At 42.4% G+C, this 25,323-nt stretch overlaps 1 protein-coding gene across 1 annotated transcript in view; it reads right to left on the bottom strand.

The window, feature by feature from the left end:
• Positions 1–8,078: 8,078 nt before the first annotated feature.
• ANKRD33B (ankyrin repeat domain 33B) overlaps positions 8,079–25,323 on the bottom strand; it is a 46,580-nt gene continuing 29,335 nt past the window's right edge. Inside the window, exons 2-4 of the mRNA XM_027788333.2 lie at positions 22,634–22,763; positions 16,824–16,964; positions 8,079–9,876 (exon numbers count right to left, since the gene is read on the bottom strand). Coding sequence (XP_027644134.2) covers positions 9,026–9,876; positions 16,824–16,964; positions 22,634–22,763 — 1,122 coding nt within the window. The 3' untranslated portion in view covers positions 8,079–9,025. The remainder of the gene's footprint in view (positions 9,877–16,823; positions 16,965–22,633; positions 22,764–25,323) is intronic.

The raw sequence follows: 25,323 nt of genomic DNA, 5'->3' as shown, positions 1-25,323 counted from the left end.
TTCTGAGTGCTCTCGACAGCCTTTTGTACTAGCGGTGAGTCTCCCTGTGTTGTTCTCTCCCAGTCAGTTATATGGATGATGCAGTGGACAGCCTTCGGTTTTAGCCAGAGACCAGCATGGAAGACCGGAATATGATCTCTGCCCTTCCTTGGTGAGGGTCTCTGAGGTTTACATCCAAACATTGTTGATGTAGGAGTTCGGAGGAGCACTGCCAGGACACTGCCTTGCATGGTCTGCAGGAGTCAGGCAGCTCAGAGAGCCCCAGCACGTGTGGCGTTGCTGGTGACAAGCAGCATCCAGCCACCAGGCGCTATTCGTTAGGAGAGTCTGTGAAAGCTTGTTACTGATGAGCAGCTGATGGGAGAGGGGTGAACAAGTGTGTTTTGTTCTGGACCATAGGATGTTTTGAGTTTGCACCAGACATAAAATATGTGGTGTTACACACCACATGTGACTGCGTCTGCTTACGAGTAACCTAATAAAAGCACGCATTGAGTCCCTCAATATAAGCAGCGTTTACAGCAATGCCTAGAGCATGTTGTTTAGAGTATGGACTTGGATTTTAAGAGATCTGAATTTCTAGCCCATTTCAGTGGAAGCTTTTGTTATCTTTCACAGAAATTGATTGCCTACCAGTAAAATGCATGCGGTTATTGTTACAATTTCATAGGCTTTGCCTGTGAAAACAGATGTGAAAAAGCATTTAAATAGCTACATTTGTTGCCAGCATCCCAGCATTCACTGCCTAGCTCAGTAGATATTTTCCTAAAGGAAAGATGCTGATACAATTGAAATTAGCAGAAACTCTTTGCAAGGAATCCTAGGAAAGGAATGAGTGGGTCCCAAAGTATTTCGTAGACCTTGGCAAGGTGTAGACCTTGCTGCAGAGGTCTGGGTGAACCATGGTGCTCAAGAAGTCCCGCTTCCACTCCTTCCCACCACTACAGTTTTCTTGATGCTATCTTGAAAATGTGAGCAGTGTAACCAGGGCATTGATATACCGGTTTGCAGGCTGCCTGAAACTATCTGTAAGAAAAAAGTGCACCCTTCACGTCTTAATGGGATTGTTGACTCTGAAACCCAAAGTTAGCAATTGGCAGTATCATTAAAACAGAAGCTGAAATCAGGATAAAACATGTTCAAGTTCATATCAAAATAAGATGTCTGACTACTGTACTGACAATAGTATTTATTTTTATGTTTACTTCAATAACTTTGTATAAATTAGATGAGAAAGTGCTGCGTTTTGTCCAGCCTGTGACAGGGCATGGGCTCAGCTGGTATCCCCAGTGCCTAGTTTACCACCTTCTGCTTCATGCTCACTTGTGACTCTCTCGGTGCCTAGGAAGTTTTTACAGTCCCATTCAAATATCACCTGCCTCGGCTACATTTCTGGAAAGTTCAGAGGAACTGTGACAAGCTAAAGCTTGAATACTGCACAGCCTGTTTAAAAGGCAATCTTGCCCAGACTAGAAGTAGTAAAATATCTGCTGTTCTCCTAAAGCATTTATCAGTGTGTGCTCAGAGCATCTCATACTCATTTCACAAGTTTATTATCACATGGTTGGATTGGGTTTGATAGCTGTGACATGACTAGCACACCTACTCGAGGACAAGGGAGAGACCTTCAGGCCACAAGTGAAGGAGACACTGCTTTCTTCTGCTCTTCCCTGGGCCTAGAAATATGAAGGCTATTTTGGGTGGGTGCAGACTCACAATTGTATCAGAAGAGTAATATCCATACATTAATGTGATTTTTAAATAACTCTGGCGGAGGACTGTCACTGTTAAATTAGAACTTGGCTTTGTTTGACCTGCTGCTGCTGCTAGCTTGCTGCTGCTACGTCTCCTTCCTCTCTTCTCCTGCCCCGGGTTCATTTAAATTCCTTCTAAGTGTCGTTCCCTGGTGTTTCTTCTTGGCTCGCATGAAGCTTTCAGAAGAGCCCAGCTAATGGTAAATGGCCACACAGGGATTTAATGGCATTTGGATTGCACGGGCCCGGCTGTCATTTTCATAACTTCATAAATCTATTAAATAGCCCACTGGAATCTCCAAAAGATGGAACCCTTCAGAAAAGCGGGGCGTGATGGTGGTATATGATGCAAAACTTTTTTAGTCTTGCATTTCTAGGCAAAGCTTTCAGCCTACTTTTTGCTATACGGCAAATACTCATTTACCAAAGGAAAGCACTTTGTGGGAAAAACAGGCCAAAGGTACTTATGAGCTCCCTGTTACGCTGAGGGAAGTACTTTTTTTTTTTTTTCATGTGTTTTGAAGGATGTTGCCATTAATGGTGTCTTTACTGTGGGGAATGCATGAGTGCTGTCACTCTTCTTTGTCTTCAGAAGCTGTACAGGTATAGCCAGCCTCCAGCCATGAGCAGCAGGTGATCTACATTCTGGATGTGTCTGGCTTCATCATTTGACATCTGCAGGCTACCACTGGGATCACCCCAGGCTCCAGTCTGGCCCCTGACATCCAAACTGCCTCTGCCATCTGTAAAGAACTTTATGTGGTTTTCCAAAGCCAATAGATGACGTGTATTTGCTTGACGGACATAGTTTTCATTATGTGGTTTTGTTTCTATGGATTTTCCCACCTGTCCTTTTCCCTCATTACCTCATAACCAAGAGCTGACTTTATGAGTTAACCTGGCATTTAGGAAAATCTTTTTGTTTAATTGGTGGGGAAACCAAGGCACAGAGGAAACAAGCAAGTCTGACTGGAACAAGGCCTGCACTCAATCCAGAATGTGCCAACACAAATAGCTGCAGCTTTGAGGCTTCTGGAAGTACCTAGATGGTGATGTTGACTTTAATCTGTTTTCTTCCCTCGTTGTTTTCTTCAGCCCATATCCCCCTGTGGTGGTGGTTTTCTTTTTCTCCTCAGACTCACATTCTCTTTACTTTGGTCATATCCTAGCTGTCTGGTGTACATTGCTCAGCTCTTCACAATGGCCTAATTTTGTTGGTTTTTTCAATTTAACTAATTCTTGCCCCAATCACCTAAAAGAAAAAGGGTGACCTTCTTATAGCACACATCCTTTATCCTGGGACCATGAGTTTAGGAGGGAAAGAACCAGAACTTCCCTACCATGTTTGTAGATTTTGCTTACCATGCTTATAGATTTTCTGCGGGTTTTTTCTCTCTTGTACAGATAGACACATACTGAAGCTGAGACTTCTTTTAGTGACCAAAAATACCTGTAGTTAGGATGTGCTCTACACCTGGCAATTGAAGAGCGTACCTGGAGACACAGAAGGACTAGCGTTCTCCGAGCAAGCCCCAAACTCAGTCTCTGGAAGTGGGCTGTTTGTCTGCAGTACATGGTTAAATCTCACAGCTGGCTTCTGTACAAGCTGTTTTGTAGGAGGTGGCCTTGGGAAGACCTGCAGACAGGGAATTGCTGTAATCCAGCCTGGATGTCATGAAAGCATGGATTAATATTTCATTTTCTGCCTCTGACTGTTGTCAGGCTCACTTTGTTCCTGAGCTGGGGCTGTGATCCTCAAAAGACAGCCTTGAATTAAAGATTAAACCAGTGTTTTACTTGATGGAAAGAGACCAGTTCTCTGTGGAGGACGGCAACGATGCCGTTCCTAACCCAGTGCTGCATGCAGGGGTTTAAAGTTTCCCAAATCCAAATGACAGAGCAAAACTGTAGCATGATGCTGGGGACCATGCAAGGGGAAGGGTCTCTCAACGTTGTGAGCCATATTAATGAAGGTGAGACTGGTAATTAGCCGAAGGTGAGCCAGAGGCACTGACCTGCTCCAGGAGGTGCCATTGACTCTGCTGTGTGTGAAAAGAGCTCATCAACGATGAGGTGTAGACGAGAAATGAGCACCTTACCATCCTGTTGGAAAAATGAAAGCTGCAAGGAAACCCAAATGGGTTGGCAGAGAGCTCAGGGCAGAGCCTTCCCTCAGGTCAAGGAAACTGCCCTCTGCCCCGTGGCAGGGCAGCACTCTCCATTGAAAACCATTTAGTTGAGCTGCCACAGTTCTCTGGGTGGAAACTCTGATTTCAGGAAGAATGATTTACATCACTTTAATCTCAAGCTGGTTAAGTAAATATCAGCCTGATAAAAACCAACCCAAGAGAGCCTGCGCATACTTGTTTGGATTAACTTTTCAGTTAAATCAGTTCAACTGTTTGGTTGAGGTTTTTTAAAATTTTTGTTTTGTTTTTAAATACAGAGAAGACCTCACCATGATACATGGCTATTTCTTCTTTGAACAGCTGATGTGCTGTTCGAGTCCAGCACTTTACCCTTGGCGTTCTCTCAGCACAATAGCTTTAACTGTCATGGAAGCCCCAAGTCACCTCAAGGTATTTAAAGCTCACAAATAAGCAAGTTGTTGGGCAAGTGATTACCCAAGAACATGGAGAACCCAGTTTGAGTGTACAACCAGAACTAGGGCCCATCAGTCCCGTGACTAAGAAAACAAAGCCTGGTTGTTGTGGCTCAGCCACTTGGTAGCTAACAGAGTTTCTTCTAGCAAAGAGCAGGTGCAGACTCTCAGGAGTGCTGCTGCAGAAAACCCTATGTAAGCCTACAAAGGCTCTTGCAAAAGGCTGCCTCGTAGTGACTGGGAAACCACAGGCAAACACTGCTCATTGCACCCATGAACATAAAAAAAAAGGCTGATACAGTCAATCAGATGAAGAATAAACCCCACAGTTTTCACAAAGTTAAAGTGAGCGTGTAAAACATCCACAAAGTATTTCTTTAACTGAGCACATTACTCAAATTTGAGTTTGCTAAACAAAATTTTGAGAACAAAACAAAGCAAGATTGCTTTAATGTGACTGGTATGTTCGGCTCTATGCTCACCATACAAATGCTGGTTTATCTTACTGATAATGATACACTTCAGGAGGCTGTGACTGCAGCTTTTGGAAAAGGATACCAGGTGGTCGAAGACCACATGTCCCTTGCATGGAAACTGGGTAAAATCCTGAGTGACAACTATTCCACCACACTTCCCTGGGAAAGCAGCCAAGCTGGTAATACAGCATGTCTGTTTTCAATACAGCTACGTCTGTATATGCTTTTGAAACACTGTTTCACCTTGTTTTGGAACAGAACTTTTAGTGGGGCCATTATTTAATGGCATCGTTTATTGATTTGTGTCACATTAACGCTGTCACACAATAATGCAGAGCGTCCCCACACTACTGGCTTCTGCAAAAAGCTGGCTTCAGTGTAATGGCAGCAAGCACGAGGAAACCTTAGCTCTCGTTGCCAGATGCTGTTGGAAAGTAAATATTTTATCACTTTTGTCAGTAGAAGGCTGTGTATAGAGACTCAGAAAGCACCTTTGGTGTTTAAGACTGCCCGAAGCAGTTACTATGGCACCAAAAGCAAAAATACCATAGGCACACACACACCCGTGCACGCACACAGTGATGTTCGAGCAGTTCCTGTGCCCCTTTCTTGATCCACATTTACAAGAGCTCACTGTTTGATCAGTGCCTTATGAGAAAGCACTGAAAACAGCCAGAATGGCGTCTGTGAGCATGGATTTTGTACATCTGCCTCTTGAAGGTTTCTGTTTTATTTTTTATTTGTTTGAGAGGAAGGGCTTGAGCAAAGCAGCAAAGTAGCATTCATGTGGGAAGCTGCTATGATGGGAAGGGGAAAAGGAACCACCAGAACCCTTTTTCCCAACCTTTTCTGTTTTCCTCAGAGTGGACTGAAACAGCAGCATTTGGCCCACTAATTATCCACAAACCTCTGCACAGTTTTATAGCCATAAAAGAATGCTATGAACATTGTAAATTCAAATGTGCCAAAAGGAGTGCCAAATTTAAACCTGACTAGGCAAAATTAATATGCATAATAACTTTAATTACCCAATGAAGTACGATTTTTCACAGAATCCCCTGCCTCTTCCCATGCAAGTGCTCCATAGTGTTCAGTGAAAAGGCAGCTGGTCTGTTTTCTCTTTGTACCCTCCGTATTATACCCTGAATGATTTGTTCCTCTTACAGAACAATTATTCAACGCTAGCTTTCTTAGACATGGTCATCATTAACATATTTTAGTGTTTCACATTATCACTGGGAGGTGAGTGGCTTTTTATATGTATATATTTTATAAACATAGATGAATATATATAGATGTTATATATACATCTATTACTTTATATATCAGGGGTCCTCAGACTGTTTAACCAGGGGGCCAGCGTGCAGATGAAGTGGCAGGCAGCCATCTGCGGCTGCTTGGTTTCCCCCCCAACCCCTGGCAGGGGGGTGCGGGGGGTCTGTAAATACCGGGGGCCAGATTGAGGGCCCTGGGGGGCTGTATCCAGCCCGCCGGCCGTAGTTTGAGGACCCCTGTTATATATGAATGACACGTACGTATAACTGTGTTTCCAATAGGTAGGTTTATGGGTATGGTTAAATTTAATACAACATATATTTAATATAACTTAATTATATAGGTATTTTATAGGTAGGGAACTGATTTGGGGCATACAGTTTGCCAAGTTTGGGGTGTGTATTAAGCTTGGGATGTGTATTTAGCATTGTAAAACACATGTTTGTGATGGTGCTGATCAGTCCATTGGTGAAAGAGGGTGGGCTTTTTCATCTCCTGAAAAGTGAAAGGCAACATTCTCAAACCACTCCGAAGAATAAGGTCACCAAATAAATTTAACAGCTTGTACCTCTTTTAATGGAAATATCACATACTTATACACATATACGCATTAAAGTACAAAGGGTTAGAAAACCGGCTTCATTTTCAGCCCCTAATTTTAACATGCTGTACGTTAATCCCTGAGAGCACCTGTCAATTGTATGTCTCCTACAAGTGATACCGAGAGTGCAAATTCAAGTGTTCACCTGCAGCACAGGTTGCTTTTCAGATAGTGAATCTGAATGGTAAATCGTCAGTACGCTGGATTGGCAGTAAACAAAACTTAAACCGTTTAATCCAGTGTACCAATTCAAAATCCATCCTGATATGTTTGCCACAGACAGCTAAAAGATTGTCTTCCTAGTCTCCAAAGAAATGAGTTCATCTTATATTTTGGTCATACCAAATCCATTACAAAATTGGTGCCTATGAACTGCACAGCACTGATGCACTTGCAGACTAAAATCTGCTTTGTATTCACAGGGCTGGGGAGGTTTATTAGCAGCGTGCATATTCCTCCAGCTCTGACCTGGGAGGTTACCTGGCAATGCAGTCTAGCCAGTGCAGCTACTCCAGCAAGAGGTACAAAGAACAGGCTGTGTGGAAAAATCCTTGTTTCATATGTCTGCCATAACCTCTGTCAAGCCCTGACCCTGCAGGCGCTGCTACCAACACCAGTCTGGGCGCTAGTTTTCCATGAGCTGAATTTATTTCTCGCATGACACACAATTTCACTACAAATTCAGTGAGACTGTAGCCAGCCTTTGTGCTGTGGAAGTAAAGGATGGAAAAGTTTTCCCTCCCTTTAATTGAAGGGGGAAGCTGGTGACAGCAGCAGCTGGGGGCTGGCTGGGCTCCAGCAGAGCAACACCGTGAGGATGACACACCACAGCACATTTAATTTCAAACAGGAGCAAAGCCTGAGAAAAAACGTAGCCTGAGCATGTGTGACTCGCTGTTGGTGTCTGACCTCTACTTTTACGAATGGTGTCTTTCTTCAGCAAGCAGCTGAAGAAGGTTTACAGCCCACCCTTATCAGAATTTGCCAGGGTTTGGCATGCCATTCAGACTGCTGGGGAAACCAAATGAAACCTTAACGTGGACCACAAGAACCTGCAGCAACCTGTGGGAACTGCCGCTTTGAGATGCACTCTTACTAGGGAAGGTAGGTTTCTCCCAGTGCTGAGGCGGAGGGATGAGGTACTGCCCTCTCCAGGCACCCAGAGGCAAACTACCAAAGCTCACAATGACATCTGGCACAGTTTCCCAAACATCTGTGGCCGAGCTGCCCGATACTGCATCTCTGACTGGATGTTCATAGCATATGGCTGGATTGATACCCGGAAAATTGCCTGAACTTCTGGAAGCTGCATAATTTTCCTGTCCGAGCTATAATCTGGGAAAGTTCACAATAAACCTGATGGGTTTTTTTAACAGGAACTTAAATATCAACCTCAATAAAAGCCCACCTGTGGCTCACCATCTCCCTTATATCATAGTTAAATGCAATAACAAAATATTCCCTGAGACTAAAGAGGAGACAAAGGTAGCAGATACAGGGAAACTTAATGGGAGAGGCAAATCCCATGCGACAGTGGCATTCAAAAATTAGCTCAGCTTCTCTCTTGCTCCAAACAAATCAGTCCCTGCCCCCGATTTATACCTGAAGAGGATGTGAATACCTCAATTACAGAAATGTTTCATATGCAGCCCTTTTTGTATTCAACAGAACAAACAATAGCATTAAGAACTGCATCCATACCGACTGCATAGAGCTGTACAGTTCAAAACCTATCCTGTCTTAAACTTTGATTACTGGAATTAAAATAAAGTGCTTAGTATATTCAAAACAATTGTAGACCTGGATTTTTACTGCCCACCAACACTGTAGTATACTTTAAACTTTTCATTATTTTCATTATTTTCAAGTTTTCATTATTACTATAAAACCTTGCAATACGTCTACGTAAGGAAGGAGAGGGAGGAATGTCTAGTGTCAAAAGCACAACTCCTGCATTTTGTCCATTACAAAATGAACAAACATGAAATACAATCATTTCACAGTCATATTGTTTTTCAAGCTGTTTCTCAGTCATTCACCTGGAGCTGGAAAAAAAGGAAACCGCAAAAGGACTGCACCGCTTAAGAATTCCTACCAACAGCAGGTAAACTTAGTAAGTCTTCCACCTCAAATTACCTTCCTGCTCCACCATCAGACACACTGTGGGTTAGCCCTTGCCCTGTTTCTGCACCTGAAAGGCCATTATTCAGTATTCCAGCTCCACGAGCAGTGGGCATGCATGAAGGCATTCAATCTGTTATCTTGCTCAGATAACAAGACTAACCGCTCTGAAACCTTCTAAACAACTGCCTTTAAATCAGGTCCTGCTTCTGGCAGGAGATACCTGCCTCTGCTTTTGAGCCTCTGCTGCTCTTTTCTTCTCCTGTTCTTCTGCCTTCTTCCGCTCCTCTTTTACCTCCTTGTACCTCCATTTGGGAATCTGCAAATAGGGGTCGTCCTTCGCGCTGCTCCTCCTTCTCGCCTTTTCTGGTTGGAAAGTGGGTGGAGGAGCCTTGCTGATACGGACTTTGGGGATGACAAATCCCGGCCTGACACTGCTCCGTCTAAGCAGGTGGAGTGGCAAGAGGCTTGCTTTCCTGGTGGCTATGGTGTTCACTTGAGAGACTGCAAGGCTGATGGGCTGCAGGCTGGCTCGTCGGTCCTTCTTCTTAGGGATCAGTGTGACTTTGGAGTTCTGAAACAGCTTCTCGTAGCTGCTAACGTGATCTTTGTCCTGAGATCGGATCTCCTCGGCTCTCTGCTTCCTAAGGATTTCTTGCACAGCCAGCCTGCGTTTTCCCACAGAAGGTGGGCTGCCTGGGCACACAGTCCGGCATGACAGAGCAATGAAAGGACTGCCCAAGCTTGTTGTCACCTTTACCATGTGGTCGAGGACCCCATCTTCTTCTGGGCCATAGAAAGACTGGAATGAGAGAGTTGCCCTCATGCACTCAGAAATCCTCTGCAAACAGCTTTTTGGCTCTGCAGCCTTGGCAAGAAGTTCCTTCATCTTTGGCCATTCTGGTTTATACTGATCACAAACCTGTTCTGGGCACGGCCTGTCCATCAGCTTTTGCATGATGAAGGCAGATTCTGATCTTCCTGTGTAACAAGCCCATTCCCATGGAGTCAGTCTACGGCTTGGGTCAGTCGCATGAACATTTGCCCCTCAAAGAAAAGAAAAGAAAAACAATTGGCCTTAGTTATTGAAACTGCCCGCACTTTTGTTCCTATGATCAGAATTGAATCAGGCAGATCCCTGCAGGAAAATGTCACTACAACATACAATGTTTGTGTCAAAATGAACATGCAATAAGGAGAAATCCGGTTCCTGACTTTCTGAACTCCTGTTTTATTAAAAAAAAAATAAAAGAAGCTAAGGTTGTATATATGGAATTCTCTTAAAACAACGCAAAGGATGACATAATGAATTTCAACTGCATTGAATGTCACCTACCATTTTAAAATCCATTTACTTGAGCTCACAAGAACAGAGTGACAAAAATAGAAACAATTCTGTACACAAAAAATCCTTCCCATACAGAATAATGGGCTTTTCACTGATTGCTGCCACTCAGAAGAGAGATGGTGGGCTAATGATCACAAGTTCCATAAAAATATCCACTCAGTGCTCACTAGGGGTGAAAACAGCAAATAAAAGACAAGGAATTTCTAGAAAGACATTAAAAAATAGAAGGAAAAAAGAAGGGAAAAAACAGAGAAAACCCCAGGTGTACAATTCAGGTTCTCTTATCTCTGAAAGAAGATTATAGAATTAGGGAAAGTTGAGAGGATGGTGACAAGGGTGATCAAGTACAAGGAAAGCTTCCATACATGTCAGAGATGGACCTTCAGTCTGAGCCCAGAACAGTTGTTCTCATTTACCTTAGATTACCAGCCCTGAAGAAATGAAGTAATTGTTAACAAAACCATGCTATTATCACCAAATGGACCAGCCATAAGAGTCAACTGGGACACATGCCAGACAGCAGAGGCATAGACATTCAAAGTACAGCGTTAGGTCCTGCACAGAAATAATCTCTAGTGGTTATAATCTTTTGGCCTGTCCTCCCCCTATTCCCAGTTTATGATCCATCCAATTCTGACATCTGTCCCCATCACCATTCTCTCTCTCATACGTTTCTGCATCCTTTCCCAGCTTTGCCTTCCTTTTGATCTCTCCATGTTCCCGTAAGCTCCCTCACATGGGCTTCTGCCTTTGTTCTTCACTCTTTTGCTTTCAAGTGGGGTTCCACTCTCCTCCAGGCCACCTGGCTGCCTGAAGAGAGGATACAAGAGTAACAGGAGGAGCAAGCATCCCGGTCTGCTCTACCGTACCCTTTACAACTTCTGTAGTACTATATCCAGTGCTGTCACATTACCTGGCATGCAGTAAATTGCAGGAATGTCCTCTCAGTTCTGGTATTAGGGTGGGACTGTGGGTGTTTGTCAGTGAGGATGGCATGTGCCTAGTTCTGCTCACACAGAAGAGCTCTGTAAGGGATGGCAGAAGCTCAGTGCAGAGTGCACCTTTGGAAGGATTGCTGCAGAACAATGAGCAGCAACAAGTGGGTTTGCAAGCTGGAGTCAGCAAGGCACTGTTGCAAACACCCAATACATTACAGCTGGTGAATGTTAAAGGGCACAAAAGACCTGTCCAAAAACTAGCTTGGTGTTGCCAGTCAAAAAGGATCTCAGAGATGTGTCGAGGACTTGACAGTGAACATCATATCCTTTGCATAGCACCCAAGTGATCCTGGGCATACCACCTGGGCACACACATCTTGATGTTTTACACTAGATAGGTATGTGGGTGAATGAATGAAATCAATAGGAGAATGAGTGAATACTCTCTGGTTTCAGGCAGCCACATTCTTAAGCTGAAAACCCCTGGTTTTACATTCTGCCTTTAAACTTTGAGTGGTCTCAGAGGGAGCTTTGCACACTCCAGAATGGAGACTTTGTTCAGCAGTCTGCAGCACATTCCCTGGGCCAGGCACGGGCACTTTGCCCAGCTGCTTTCAACATAACTGAGCTCTTTAACGTTCAGTTGTGGTTTACACATATCACTGGCCCTCTAGGTAATTTCTGGGTTTCTTGAAAGAGCTTCAAGCTGGGATATGAATGGGCCACAATGCTTGACTTCTTGCACGGCTTCTTTATCAGCTGAAGCACCACTTTCAGTCAACACAAAACTGACCTACACAGATATTGTCACAAAAGAAAAGACATTCTGTCCCATTGCTTTGGAAGAGGGAGATGTCCAGAGACCAAGACCTGAGGAAAAGACCAGAGAAACATTATGATAAATTGTTTTTTTCAGAATGGATTATCTTGGTGACAGTATTTCAAACTAGCATAAGGAGGACTAGATATAAGGAATGATTGCGAGAACCAGTTTGCAATGGGTCCAGTCTAACCTTTCCCACAAAGGATGTCTTGTCATTACAGAAAAACAGACGAAAAAAGAGACCATAGGGACAATGACCAAAAGCTCAATTTTAACTCTCGTAAGTACCAGATTCCTATGTCTCTGAGATAATCCCTAAAAAGAGGATGCTAGAGACACAGACCAGGAGTGAATGTGGATGGAGAGACCCTAAGCAAAACAGCTGATCTCACTTTAAGTGTAAATTTAAGTGAAATTTGCAGAAAGGACCACTCAGAAAGCACAGGGGCACTGCAAGGAGTCAAGCATGGGGCCCAGCTGGAAGGCAGAGATGAAAGAAGAGGAAGGGTTAATCAAATCAAAGAGTCCATTAGCTGTGGGCTGAAGAAAGGATTGCAAGATCTCAAAGGCAGCAGGTTTTGACGAAGTTCATGACTGCAGAAGCTACAGACAAACCAGTGAGGGGAGGAACAAAGGCACACAAAGACATGTCCCCCTGCTCCACAAACCCGTCTTTGAACCATCTGCCCAAACTTCCTCCCCCTGAATCCCTCCCATCTGAGGCTAGCCTCTTGTCCTGTGCCTTTCTCAACACTTGCCTGTGCCTGCACTCCTTCCCACTGGAGCTGACTGGGAACATGGCAGATTACGTGGAATTTGGTTCCTTGTTGTACACGTAACAGCCAAAGGCATACCACAGGAAGAACAGCAGCCAAAGGAACTGTCTCCAAATACAACTGTTAGTGAACAGTATGCTCTGCTTGTAAACGAGCAAGAGGTACAAACACCTGCTTACCACTATCTTCAAGGAAAAGACTTCCAGGGAAAAGACATGCCAGCCCCGATACGGCGCAGCTGAGAGACCTTGGATCAGAGTTGTGGAAAAAACAAAGCTGTGTAAGAAAGCGCTCACTGGGGGCTCCCCACCTTTGCTTGGGAGCTGCACTGAAGCTCACATGCTCAGCTCTGGTCCCTGCCTGAGCTATGTTGCAGCTGTGCCTGTGCCTGGCCAAGTGCCTTGCTGATTTGGACCCTGACCCATAGACTTAATTTCTTGTTTTGACCTCAGACCTACCTTGTCTCTGTGGACTTGCCTTGTCACCACAGACTTGCCTGGCAATCACTGCAGTACTGGCTGATCCTGGTTATTGTCACCAGCCCTGCTCTGTTTCTTCAAAGAGCATCTTCGCTGATGAGGCTAGTGCCTCTGTGTGTACCTTTCTGTCACCCTTGGCTCACCTCCCTTTGAGGAGAAGCCCACTCCTGCTGCTCCCTGACAGATGCATCCACCAGGTGTTTTGGAAATTTTGTCTCAGAAAACAATACTACAGAGTATTAAAGTCACGATCTTTCAACAGAAATCAATGCTGACTTTATACTTTGTATCACAAAATCTCTTCTAAAGCATGATTTACTATAGTGGTATTGATTTTCTGCACAAATCAGTAGACATTTCTGAACAAACTTGTCATTCAGCAGAATGCCTCATCTGGAGGAGACATGAATAGTCATGTCCCTTTTTAAATGCGATAGCAGTCTTCTTGAACTAATTACCATTTCAGCGTAAGTATAGCCTACAAGTTTTCGTTTAGGAAAACTGCATTTGCCGCTTGTTTTGATTTTCCTATGAAACTTGCCCTGAAGATCACTTTCAGCACAACTTTGAATACACATGCCCCTTTGGGATATAAATATCCTATTTGATTAGGAAGGTTTAATGTCCCTTGAGAAGCAGAACTGACATGCTGGGTTTAAAGACGGGGAATGAAAGAGCTCAGGCATCTGTTATCAACCCATTCTATACACAGTGTTTAAAGCCCAGTCTCCAGATCCACAGCCACTCCAATGACTTTACTAAAGCAGGACTGAGTTTACAGTGGAGATTACAGCGAGGCTTGACACGTGAATTACAACCAGCATTTCTGTGCTCCTGCTCAGGCTGGCTTGCTTGTGGAATGCTGGCAGCAGCGCGCTCCTGGCAGCGCAGCAGCCTGTGACAAACTGCCGATGAGCGACTGGGCTCCCCCCTTACCCGCTGTGCACTCATGAATAGCAAATTCACATGTTCCAAAGACTTACTTTGAAAAAGCAACATTACGGCCAAGTGTCTCAGAGCGCCTTAATCTTGTAGTGATTGACCTTGGCCACCCTCCAGGAACTCAGATTTCGGAAGGAGCAGTCACTTTGGCAATCCAGCTCCAACCATCTGTCACACTTTGCCATTACCTCTTCCCCATCTGATTGTGTTAAATCCACGCTTAGGCAGCTAGGAAGGTGAGCGATTTTCCTTTACTGACCTCCTGCATTGCCATAAGTGTGTGACTGTCAATAGAGATCTTACCCAAGCCACTAAACAGATATTGGGTTAAAAACCTCCTGGCTGTAACTCTTTGTTAAAGACACATACCTGCTTTGTAGCTGTGCCAGTAGACTCACAGCTGATTATGGGTGGTTTCCTCCTATACTTCCATGCATTCTTATGTTTTAACATAGACATTTGCTGGGTTATTTGTGAAATTGTTTTGTTCACCAAATCTTTTAGAAACAATTTCTTTCACCTTCTTCAGCAAACTAGCACTTTATTGTCAGCGGCCATTGATCATCCCTTAAGCCCCAAACTACTTCTAAACCCATTCTGAATGAGCAGATCCCTCCCTCCCTCCCTCCCTTTCACCTGGTGGTACAGCACTAAAAAGTAATCAGATATTAAAATGAGTGCTGGTTATTTACCACACTTCCTTTGTGGCCCCTATTTCAAGCTTAAAATGTGAAGACCTGCAAAATACTCACCAAAACATGTATATAAACTGTAATTTAGAAACTCAAGAGTATAGTAACTTTACACCTCCTTAGCCAATGGATGATCTTTGGTATCCTCACTGTCTCCGATGCACAAACAGGCTGATACAACTTTCTGGAGGTAAGCTTGATATGGAGGCTAACAAAGCCATTTTCTGGCTGGCTAAAGGTTTATTCTCCTCAGTATTCTGTCTTCTTAGGAATCAGGAAAACGAGAAGGTGGCTATCCAGATGCCAGAGGCAGCAACGACATAGTGAACTTTGATAGCGATACTTTTTGTACAAGAAATAGAATAGCAAGGAGTGAATTATCTACAAAGATAGAAAGGTTGTGAAATAGCTTCTAGTGACCAGAACAGAAAGAACAAGGTGCCATCAGATCTGCAGTGATAACAATAGAAAGCCATGACACTGTAAGGTCAATTTGACAAGTCATAAGGTCTTGGGATTTAACTTTCATTTTAAGTGATAATTTTTAAGTGGCACTGGAAAATTCTGAGCTTACATCTGCACAACTATGTGTTAGTCCAGAAAGTACACCCGTGTCTAGCAGTACTTGAGCTCTGGCAGCCATTTTATAGTTCTGTGTCACAAAAATTTAACTCCAAAATGAATGATCCAATTCCAAAGCCTTGATTCCAGTGTAAGAGGCTACAGAACCTTGCAGAAAATAACATGCTGGTTACCACATCACCTAAACATTTTCTGTGTCATATCAACATCTAGAAACTGGATGTTAAGAAAATGAATGATAGCAATATCATTATGCTTGATAAATGCCTGCAACTTAAAATATTCAGATTATGAGGGCTTAGACTTCTCTAACAGCAAAATGACTGAAATGAACTACTTATTCAAGAGGTGTCTCAGTTAAATGGACCTGTAAGATTCTTGGTCTAGACAGTAAGAATATTCACATGCAATCCACTACCATTTCCATAATATTTAATATGCGTCAAATATCTGCAACTGAAATACAGGAAGATATACTAGTATGTGCTCGTTATTTAATTATTAGCTAATAATGTATGTACCAATTACTTAATAAAACCATACGACATTGTGGCTAAAAGGTGCTGTATGCTGGAACTGCTCCTGCGGAGGCTGTTCCCCCAGTGCCTGTCACCCTTCTGAGCTTCCTCTCCAGGACCCTTCGCCTTGCCATGCATACAGCCAGAAATCCAACTGCAGCCAAAAGCCAACAGCAAGGAACATGTTTCCTGTTCCAGATGTGAAGACAGGCACATGGGCACAGATGGATCTGCTCACTGCCTGTGCCATGACTCCCTCCTTGCAGCAGATACAGCCCTCCTGGTGCCCTGGTGCCCATAAACCTGGAGACCAAACTTGGAGGCGTTAGAAAGTGAAGTTACTCCTATGTCACCAAATTTCCTACCAATGTCCCCTGTGGAATATGAACCCTACACCCAGCTCTCCTGACAGAAACCAGAGCCCCCAAAGCTGTCTGCTCCCTGCCTTGGGACCTGCCCCAGCTGGCAGGTGGAATGGAGGTCTGGCTGTTGTCCCACCACCATCAGGCACCCTTCCACCATCACACCCACAGAGCTGGCAGCAAAACTCTGTGTCTTTCCCGACTGTGTTGTGAAATTCATTAACTCCTTGTCTACAAATCTTCATGCTCACACTCCCTGAACTCTCCTGGAGACAATGAATCACACCCTGAGAGCTCTTGGAGAGGTCCTGGATGAGTTTCCTTAGGCAAACTGAGTGCTCTTGCACCCGCAGCGTGTGGCTTCACCGCCTTCTCTATGACTTACTTAAAAGCTGCACCTGTTTCCAGGGCAGGTTGCACCACACCTCTCAGAGTAAACAGCCCAGAAGCCAATTTTCGTCTTGGTGTTTGCGTGTGACTGTCTAATATTTACAGTTGGACGATGACAAAGAATCAGCAAAACACTCCGCATACCTGCCATCATCAAGGCTTTCACGCATTCCGTTCGGCCCTGCATCGCAGATTTCATCAGTGCTGTGAATCCAAATGCATTCCTCTTCTCAATATCAAGCCCAGGAAAATAGTTCAACAAATAGTTTGTAATGGTTATATGCCCTTTAAACAAATGAAAAAGAAGAGAAAATATGTCACAGAATTAAGGCACTGTCTCAAGGTTAAACCAAAAATTACTCCTGCAGATTTGATAACTGGGAAAACACAGATGATTAGTAACATCTCTTTTCCTTTATCCTCTTCCTCTCATTGCAGTCGTCAGCCTTAGGGTTAAGTGGCACTGACTTGTGACCAGAGTGCTGGTACAGGAGCCTGGAAGCCTGGGTTCCCACATCCTCTCACGTTTCTCTCCTCTCTGGAAAGCCAATGTAAGGTAGGGGAATAACTGAAGACCAGAGATGGGCACTCAGAGGTTGCAAGGGCCTTCAGTTTCTTGACTCAGTGAGTAGCACTGCAAAGGGAATTCCTACAGCTTATGGAAGGAAGGCCTGCCATCAGAACTGACTGGAAAGGTTCAGCTTTTTCCCTCCCCTGGTGAATTTGAGCCTTAGAATCATGGTGCTTCATTAAAATGTGATGACACATGGTAGTTCCAGCCAATAATACTAACAAACCATGCCAGGCCTGATAAGAGACAAAGGAGTATTTTGTATAGAATCCCACATTTTTATTTTTCCATCTGACAGTGTAAAGCCACTTGTCTACTCTCCAGCAACAGGAAAATGTGGCTTGATGTTCAGTTTTGGTAGTAAAATAAATGACCTAAGTTCTGCTTCTAAAAGCAACAGTTGCTGCCAGTCATGTGCCTCGTACTCCAGGATAACTGGTGTCAGCAAGGGCGTACTGAGTAGCTGAAGACATCTCTTGCTAAACGGTTGGACGACCAATTAAAACATCAAGTCTTTATAATTGGACTATTAGAAAAAGATGAATATCTAGTGCCATTATGACTCATTCAAAACAGTTTTCCCTTCACTTGTCATTCATTTTATGGTGCTTTGACGCTTTATAAAATAATGCAGTCTGTCAGGCAGCTGCAACAATCACAATTTAATTACTAGGAGCTGTAAAAATATTCACTCATCTCACTCTGCGGTCCAGCTGAATATTCTGTGATGCATGTCATTCAGATTCATCCAGAAATGTTACTGAAGCAGATTAGAATTCATACAGGACAATTTTTAAAGTCTACAGTGTCACATCCGGTGCAGATTTCATCACCAGTTGCTTTGTACCAACACAGTGCTGCATTCACTTTGGAAAGCAAGTTAACAAAATCTTTACCAATTAATTTAAGGTGTTTTCTAGGTGTTACTCTTTATCTCCTAGGATTTGCTGGACTCTGCTGCCTTGGTGTATAACTGAAAACGTTCCTGAAACCTGAGCAAATGTAGAGATGGTGCAGATCAGCTTAGCCATGCCAGAGTCAGAGAAAACCAAGTAAATGCAAATGAAATATAAAGATATGGCAAGCCACAACAAGCTGAACAAAGCAAAAGTGAACTGAGTTCAGGGCAGGATCAAGTGACCCAGTCCTGCTTACTCGATACTGGAGGCTTCAGTTTCACTAACTTTATGGCATAAGATCAAATCCCAGCAAGGTATTGGTTACTACTGGGAGCATCTTTGTGCCTAAACTGTTTTGCAGGACATGCTCTGTTTTACTGATGTTACAGTGTGTGTCTTCATGAAGGTTTTGGAACAGCTACTTTTGGAAATACTACTTTTTGACCATGGAAACCAGAGATAGGAACTGAAACAAACAGAAATAATAAGGTAGAAGATTTTTCAGCAGTTATTACATTACTAAAGATGTTCTCCCCTTTGCCAAAAGTATAGCTGCAGTGAGAGACATTTTGCAAATCTGAGATGATCCTAAGAGTCAATCCTGAAAGACTTTGCTCAGCCAAAACTCTCCAGGGGAGTACAGATGGCCTCAAATGAGACAGAAAAAGTACCAGCAATAAAATAACAAAGAAAATGAAGAGGTTTATGATTCTCAGAAGTTTTGTGTCTCAGGGATTCCTGAAAACCACTTCAGTTTTAATCTGCAGGAGCTACTGTCTTCTGAGGTTTGCTTCAAATTTCTAGTTCAAACAGGTATCAAATTCAAAGCAAAGCTCAGAGCTGCCAAGTTTTTGTTCAAACCCTGTCATACACTTTTGATTTAAGGCCATAAAGTTTGCTTCAGTTCTCCTGCGTCTGGGCAAACTAGAAGCATGTATCTAAATCATAAACCGGGTAAGTCTTCCGTGATTTAAAGTCTGCTATGAAAGCTGTATGCAGCTTTAAAATAAATTAGCCTGGCCTCAGCCAGTTTGGTGATACTGAATTTGTATCAGGCTCTTGCTGTTTGTAAGCCAGATCTATATTCTACCAGAAATGGCATGCTCAGGGTACACTTCCTTCACCCTGTGAGTCATATTTAGAGATCAGCACAGATGTCTGTAATAGCTTAATTCACTTAATTGCTGTCACAGAGGAAATGCCCATAATGATGACAATATTACCTAATAATCTGTGTAATACAGGCAAAAGGATAAGCTGCATAGTAAGGAAGATGCTCTGCCACATAACATCACAATTTCGAGTTGTACCTGCAAAAGCCTATGTTTGGTTTATGGGTAGTGAATGCTTTCTGAAGGATGGATGGAACTGAAGACACCCACAATATTTTATCCTCTGGATGCCTTAGGCGTTTGTGTTCCCTTGTCTCCCTTAATAAATAGAAACTGGGGTAACTTCCGATTTCATGTTCCCAGCTCTACAGCCTTGCCTCAAACTGGTCCCTGTAACATAAAACAACTACGTTTTGCAGTCCCTGTAACATAAAACATCTACAATTTGTGAGCAAATATGACTCTCTCTGAACACCAGTGTATGCCAGTTACCATATACTGCCACCGATGTAGCTATGTCCTGAGCAGCAGAAATCAGAAATTTTTTTTATGTAAACTTCCTCCCTTTTCCCTTCTTTTGAAACCACTCTCCTTCCTTCCTTCCTTTCCACTTATTATTTCAGTCTCTTGTTTGTATCAATCTCCCATTTTTTCTGCATTGTCCTTGTACTGACATTTGATTTTGCTTTAACAGAATCACCACGCATTTCTGGGCACCACCTGCTGCAGGCTGCAACAAATGTAGAGTTTTGGGAGGCAAGCTCTCTTTAAGAAGGGATCCCATCTCTGTAAGAAATATTGAGAGAGCAAGTAAACAGACCAATTTGCAAACCTGAAATTCACACACTAAGCAGAGCACTGTCTGTGGTTATTTTTCTACACTAACAAGCTTGTTAAGAAAGTACTGCTTTTCACTGATCCCTCCAGCCTATCTTTCTCAGGTCAGCCCATGCAAAATACTTCAGCTTTAGATACTTCCTTTGAAGGATGAAAATCTTAAATTATCAAAAGCAGTATGAAGAACTGAATTCACTTATCTTCTGAGACTCTAGCTGGTCTTTAAGATAATTCTATTTAATTCAAGCTGGCACTTAGATTTGAGCACCATGTCTGGGCAGTCATGAAACAGCACAGGCAAGTGTGCATTCTAAACTCCTTTAGCAAGTAAAGAGGCCTCCCTGTCATCTCCCTTAGTATCTGTACCTTGTGATACAGGTGCAGCTCCTGAAACACAAGGAAGGATCCCTCAGGACCGCAGCCTCTTTCCCATCCAGATCCTCTTAGGGGTCTGGCCATCCATGATAGCCACCTGGTCAACGGGTCAACAAAAACAGCAGCACTTTCTGAAACCTTCTGATAGCACCTTGTCATTAACGGAAATAATGTGGGTTTGCCATTAGACTTTCCATAGGAAAACCCATACTTTGGGTATAAATAACAGCAATCTCTCAGAATAATATATTTTGCAAAAATATTATTTTCATGGCCTAAAGTTAAAAAAAAAAAAACACAACAAACAACAAATAAATCCTCCACTAAGGGAAAGCTTGCATAAGCTTTGCTTTGAGTTCTTTGTAATACACTGCTCAGTGTTACTGCTTAACATTCAGCAATAATTAAGCAGCATCTATTGCACTGTAGCTCCTCTGGTTGCGATGTTAACCTCACAGTAATCTCTATTAACACTACGTATCTTTTACATATTAACACAGTGTCTTGTGATAATGAATTAAATAACTGGTTTCAAGACTGTAGCTCAGGATTATCATAGGCAAGGGAAAACATCCAAGTTGTTAGGAGTTTGTATAAGCTTCTGCTGACTACAGTCATTTTCAGTTGCTTTGGGGATCAATAGCAAGTACTGGCAGAGAGTGTCAAGTCAATGTCAGCCCTCTGGATTAATCCTGAGCTCATTATCATGAGTTATAAAGGTCAGGAAGGAGTCAGCGTTAAAACTTTTATAGTCAAAATTTATATTAGGGCAGATAAATAAAAGTAGGTTAGTTTTGGATACTTCTCCACTTTCTTTGGAAAGTTACTATGCTCATGTCTTTGCTATGAACGTGACTACTGTGGGCACAATTCTTCCAGTATTCAAGACCTATCTCGCAGCAACTTCTTTAGCAGAGTTCACTTTTTGGTACAACACAAAGTCTGGTACTACCTGGAAATGTCTAGTGGCAATATTACTAAACAAACATCAAAACTGAACTGCTCCATTCTGTAGACATGGCTTGGTAATGTCCATTGACATTGCCCAATGGAAATTTGTTTCCTCCAACCAGCCAGGGTCTGGGAGGGAATACTATGTCCCATGAACTCCCATGAACATCCCATATGCTTCATCAGTAAGAAGGCATGATAAAGAGCAATATGCCTTCCCTTGTAAATTGATTGCCTTTGAAGAGCGTGTTTGAGGGATGCAAAGGAAACTGTGGGTGCAGAGTCAGGCAGCCTTTGGAATAACTTCTAGACTACAAAGTGGTGGCTTCCTTGGTCAAATTTTTCCTGATTTGCATGCTTTAGCACTTTGTTAACACTTGTAAGAGAAAACTACAGCTTCCCTTAAAGGTTAAAGCACAGTGTTTCAGTTTTAACAGAAATAATCGACCGATTGCTTTTTAACTGTACACTTGAAATCAGTCAATCTTTTGGAAGCATCTCTCACATTTGTGACCTGTTACACTTGTTCACTGAATATTACCATGCTGGGTGGGATGAAAATAAACCTGGGGATAAACTCCGCTTTCACTCCAGTCTGCATCAGGATTAACATGGTCAATGTCAATATTATCAATCTGTTATAAAAACAGCATTGGAAAACACTGAAACCTGCTGAGACTATGTAACAGGGGCTTTTGCTTTTAACTATGGAGTGGCTGAAGAATGTCTTAGCAGCTAAGATATTTCTTAATGAATACATTTTCCTACAGTCAGCACTTACCACAGACCCACTGAGGTAGGTGCAACAAACATGAGAAAAGAGATGCTGCCAGCACCAATAGAGCACATTATACGACCACGATGTTGACTGGTTGCTTGCCAGAGCAAACATAGGAAAATAAGCTTAAAGGAACAAAGCAATATAGTAGTGCACACTTAGGCAAGATTTTCTTTATTTTTAAGTTAAAATAGTCAACGGCATCTAAAAGAGATGTATAGCTTTTCCTGTCTTAATATATTGGATAAATATTACTGTAGATTAATTATTTCAAAGAAAGTAATGACAAACTTACTTGGGAGTGGGCTTGGCCAGGATTATTTTGCGCAGGCTACTTTCTTCTAGGGTTTTGAAAAAATCCTAAAAATAAGAGCCACAACACACACTCCTCCTAAGACCCTGTATGTCAGAGGCGAGACAAAGAGCCTTACCTGCCTGTGCAGCTGTAATCAGAGCTGTGTTCCCTTCATTGTCCTGCCAGTTCACATCAAGGTGAGGGCATTGTGCTAAGGCTATTACAATATCCACATAACCTTGGTAACAGGCAACGATAAGACCATTCTGTAAGTAAAATATAAAGAGAGAGTTAGGTTTACCAGACTTAGAAAAGTTCACTGAGGAAGCATACTAGCCTCCTTTTTTGTATTTCCCTCCCGCGCCCGAGACTGAAGAACTAAAAAGGTGTCAGCGTAACCAGTGATTAGCTCCAGGCACAATGTTCAGATCCAAAACACTGCTTTTTATCTCTGCCCTTTGGCAAGTAACATTTGGTATTCCTCAGAAATACCTGAGAGAGTAGGTATTATATTATGCTACTTGGAAAGTAACTGTTTATAAATGGCTTATGCTTATATGGTTATATAGTCTATATCCAAATGAGAATAAATCAGATTTTATTGTATAATACAATGAACCTGGCAGGTAAGATGAACCGGACCTGCTGTGAATATTAATTCTCTGAAAAACAACTACTTGTTCTCTGAAGGGGAAGTGATAGGCAGGAATTGTGTTCATACTGCCTCTTGCCATCTTTAAATGCTTCAGGTTTCCCATTAGAACTAGACTTTGTTTTTGTAATCATAAATAAAATAAAATTGCTTTTAGAGTTCTTGTTTAATGTGTTTTATGACAGCTGGAAGCTGTAAAACTTCCAGGAGGAAGCCAAGCCAGGAGTTAAACCTTGTAACTCTGCTTGGTACCCAGACAGTGTGTCACTCCACAGTGGCAAACTGACAGCTTCCCTAAAATACAGCAAAATACACTTGTCATTAATTAAGTGGAACATACTTAATCCTGGCTGCTCATTTGACCACTAGGATTAAAACCATTATCTCCAGTCTTCAGGATTACTCGGGCAATTACTGATGTTCATCTGCACGGGGCTGATGGGTGTAGAGGGGGCTGGTGCAGATTAACTAGGGCTCCCTGAGCTCCCTCTTCGCTGCCAGTGCATGACTCAGTCTTCTTGAGCTCAGCATCAGTATCTGACTTTGGAAAAGATAGGGCAGAGGCACAAATCTCATCCTCTCTGGTAACCCTGCCTGCCTAAAACGCACTCACACAGGCGTGCAACAAGTTCATAACCACAAAAGACTAGCAAGAAGGAGAAGCTGGTTATGAAAACTGAATGGCCTGCCCTGCCCTCATTTTTCTAAGTGGCTCTTGCCTAAACATTCTCTTTATTGCTTTTCCCCATGGACACTACTGAGACAGAGACATTTGCCAAATGACAACAATTGCAGCTTCTAATTTATTGTCATTGTAACTAGTTAGTTAATAATTCAGTGTCCTGTTTCATTGTTGTTCTGGATTGGCCTTCTGGCTTAGGTGGCAAACAGCTTCATTAAGATACAGAGGCAATGCCAGCTCTTTGGGATGCTCACAGGCTACATAGGGTATTTCTCAATTGCGTCTTTCATTAAAATTATTACTCTGGTTTCTTTTATTCTCAACTCACTCTTGTCCTCAGTATGAAGTGACGCCCACCACTGCTTCATAAAGAGCATCTCCATTTCCTTGTGAAGAACTTGTAGTACTTCAAACCATTCTATTGAAATTGTACAGAGGATTCTGCTTGAAGTCATATATATATATATATATATATACACACACATATATATATACACACGTATACATTCACCAAAAAGTATGTACTCTCCTGGTGGGATTATTCAGATTAATCCAAGTTTTACTACAATGTAATCATTCTTAGCTTTAAAGAACATTGTCTCAGTGTCCATTTGGTAAGAACTTGAGCATTATTTCACTTCTTTAAAATTTCATTTTCTACCTGATGTCCAGGATATAGGTCTTTACAACACCAAAACCTCTGCAGATTTAAAACATCACCCAAAATTGCAGTAAAATGTCAGTTAATAATGGCGGTGGAAAACAAAGTATACAATTCTTTGGAGACCTAAAATTCTTGACAATAAGAAGGGGGATCCTGTTGTTCACTGAAAAAAATGACATTTTTTAGTAAGAGTGCTATTTTCAAAAAGCCATAAGAATAACTAAGTTAATAAGTAGCTGTTACCTCTAATGGAAAAAAGTAAAAACTGTATCACTCAGTATCTGAAGGATATTTTCACAGTATATTTTCACAGGACAATTTTTTTTATTTACTAGATGCTTTTTTAAAAAAAAGTTCAATTTTTGCTCTCTTTAAAAGAAAAACAAATTGTAAAACAGTAAACCAAACAGTAACAAACAACAAATACCAGCTCTTTTTTGCAAGAGGCTTTTGCAATACAGTATTTAAGAACTTCTGTCCTACTTTCAGTGGGTACCTCCATCAGATAGGATCTAACGCATCTGGCACACACTGGCATTCTGATTTCAGCAGACATAAGGCACAAATGATCTCAAAATCAATGAAACTCATTCACCGTTCTGAGTTTACCAACCAGAAGAATTACTTAGATATCAACATTTTCTGAAATTTATTTTCTAAAGGTGCTATCAAAGACTGCTTACTTAACGATAAGGAAAGGCAACAGAGAATAGGAGCTTTCTGAGGCATTACATGATGAAGTAGCATGGAAAACAATTTTTGAAGTATGGTTGTACGGATCCAAAGTGGATCAGATAAGAGTGTGAGAACCTGGTCTTTGACAGAGCA

The sequence above is a fragment of the Falco peregrinus genome, chromosome 3, assembly GCF_023634155.1.
Source record: "Falco peregrinus isolate bFalPer1 chromosome 3, bFalPer1.pri, whole genome shotgun sequence".
Lineage (NCBI taxonomy): Eukaryota > Metazoa > Chordata > Aves > Falconiformes > Falconidae > Falco > Falco peregrinus.
The sequence above is the reverse complement of the archived record's forward strand: the minus strand, read 5'-3'. Positions and strand labels throughout refer to the sequence as shown.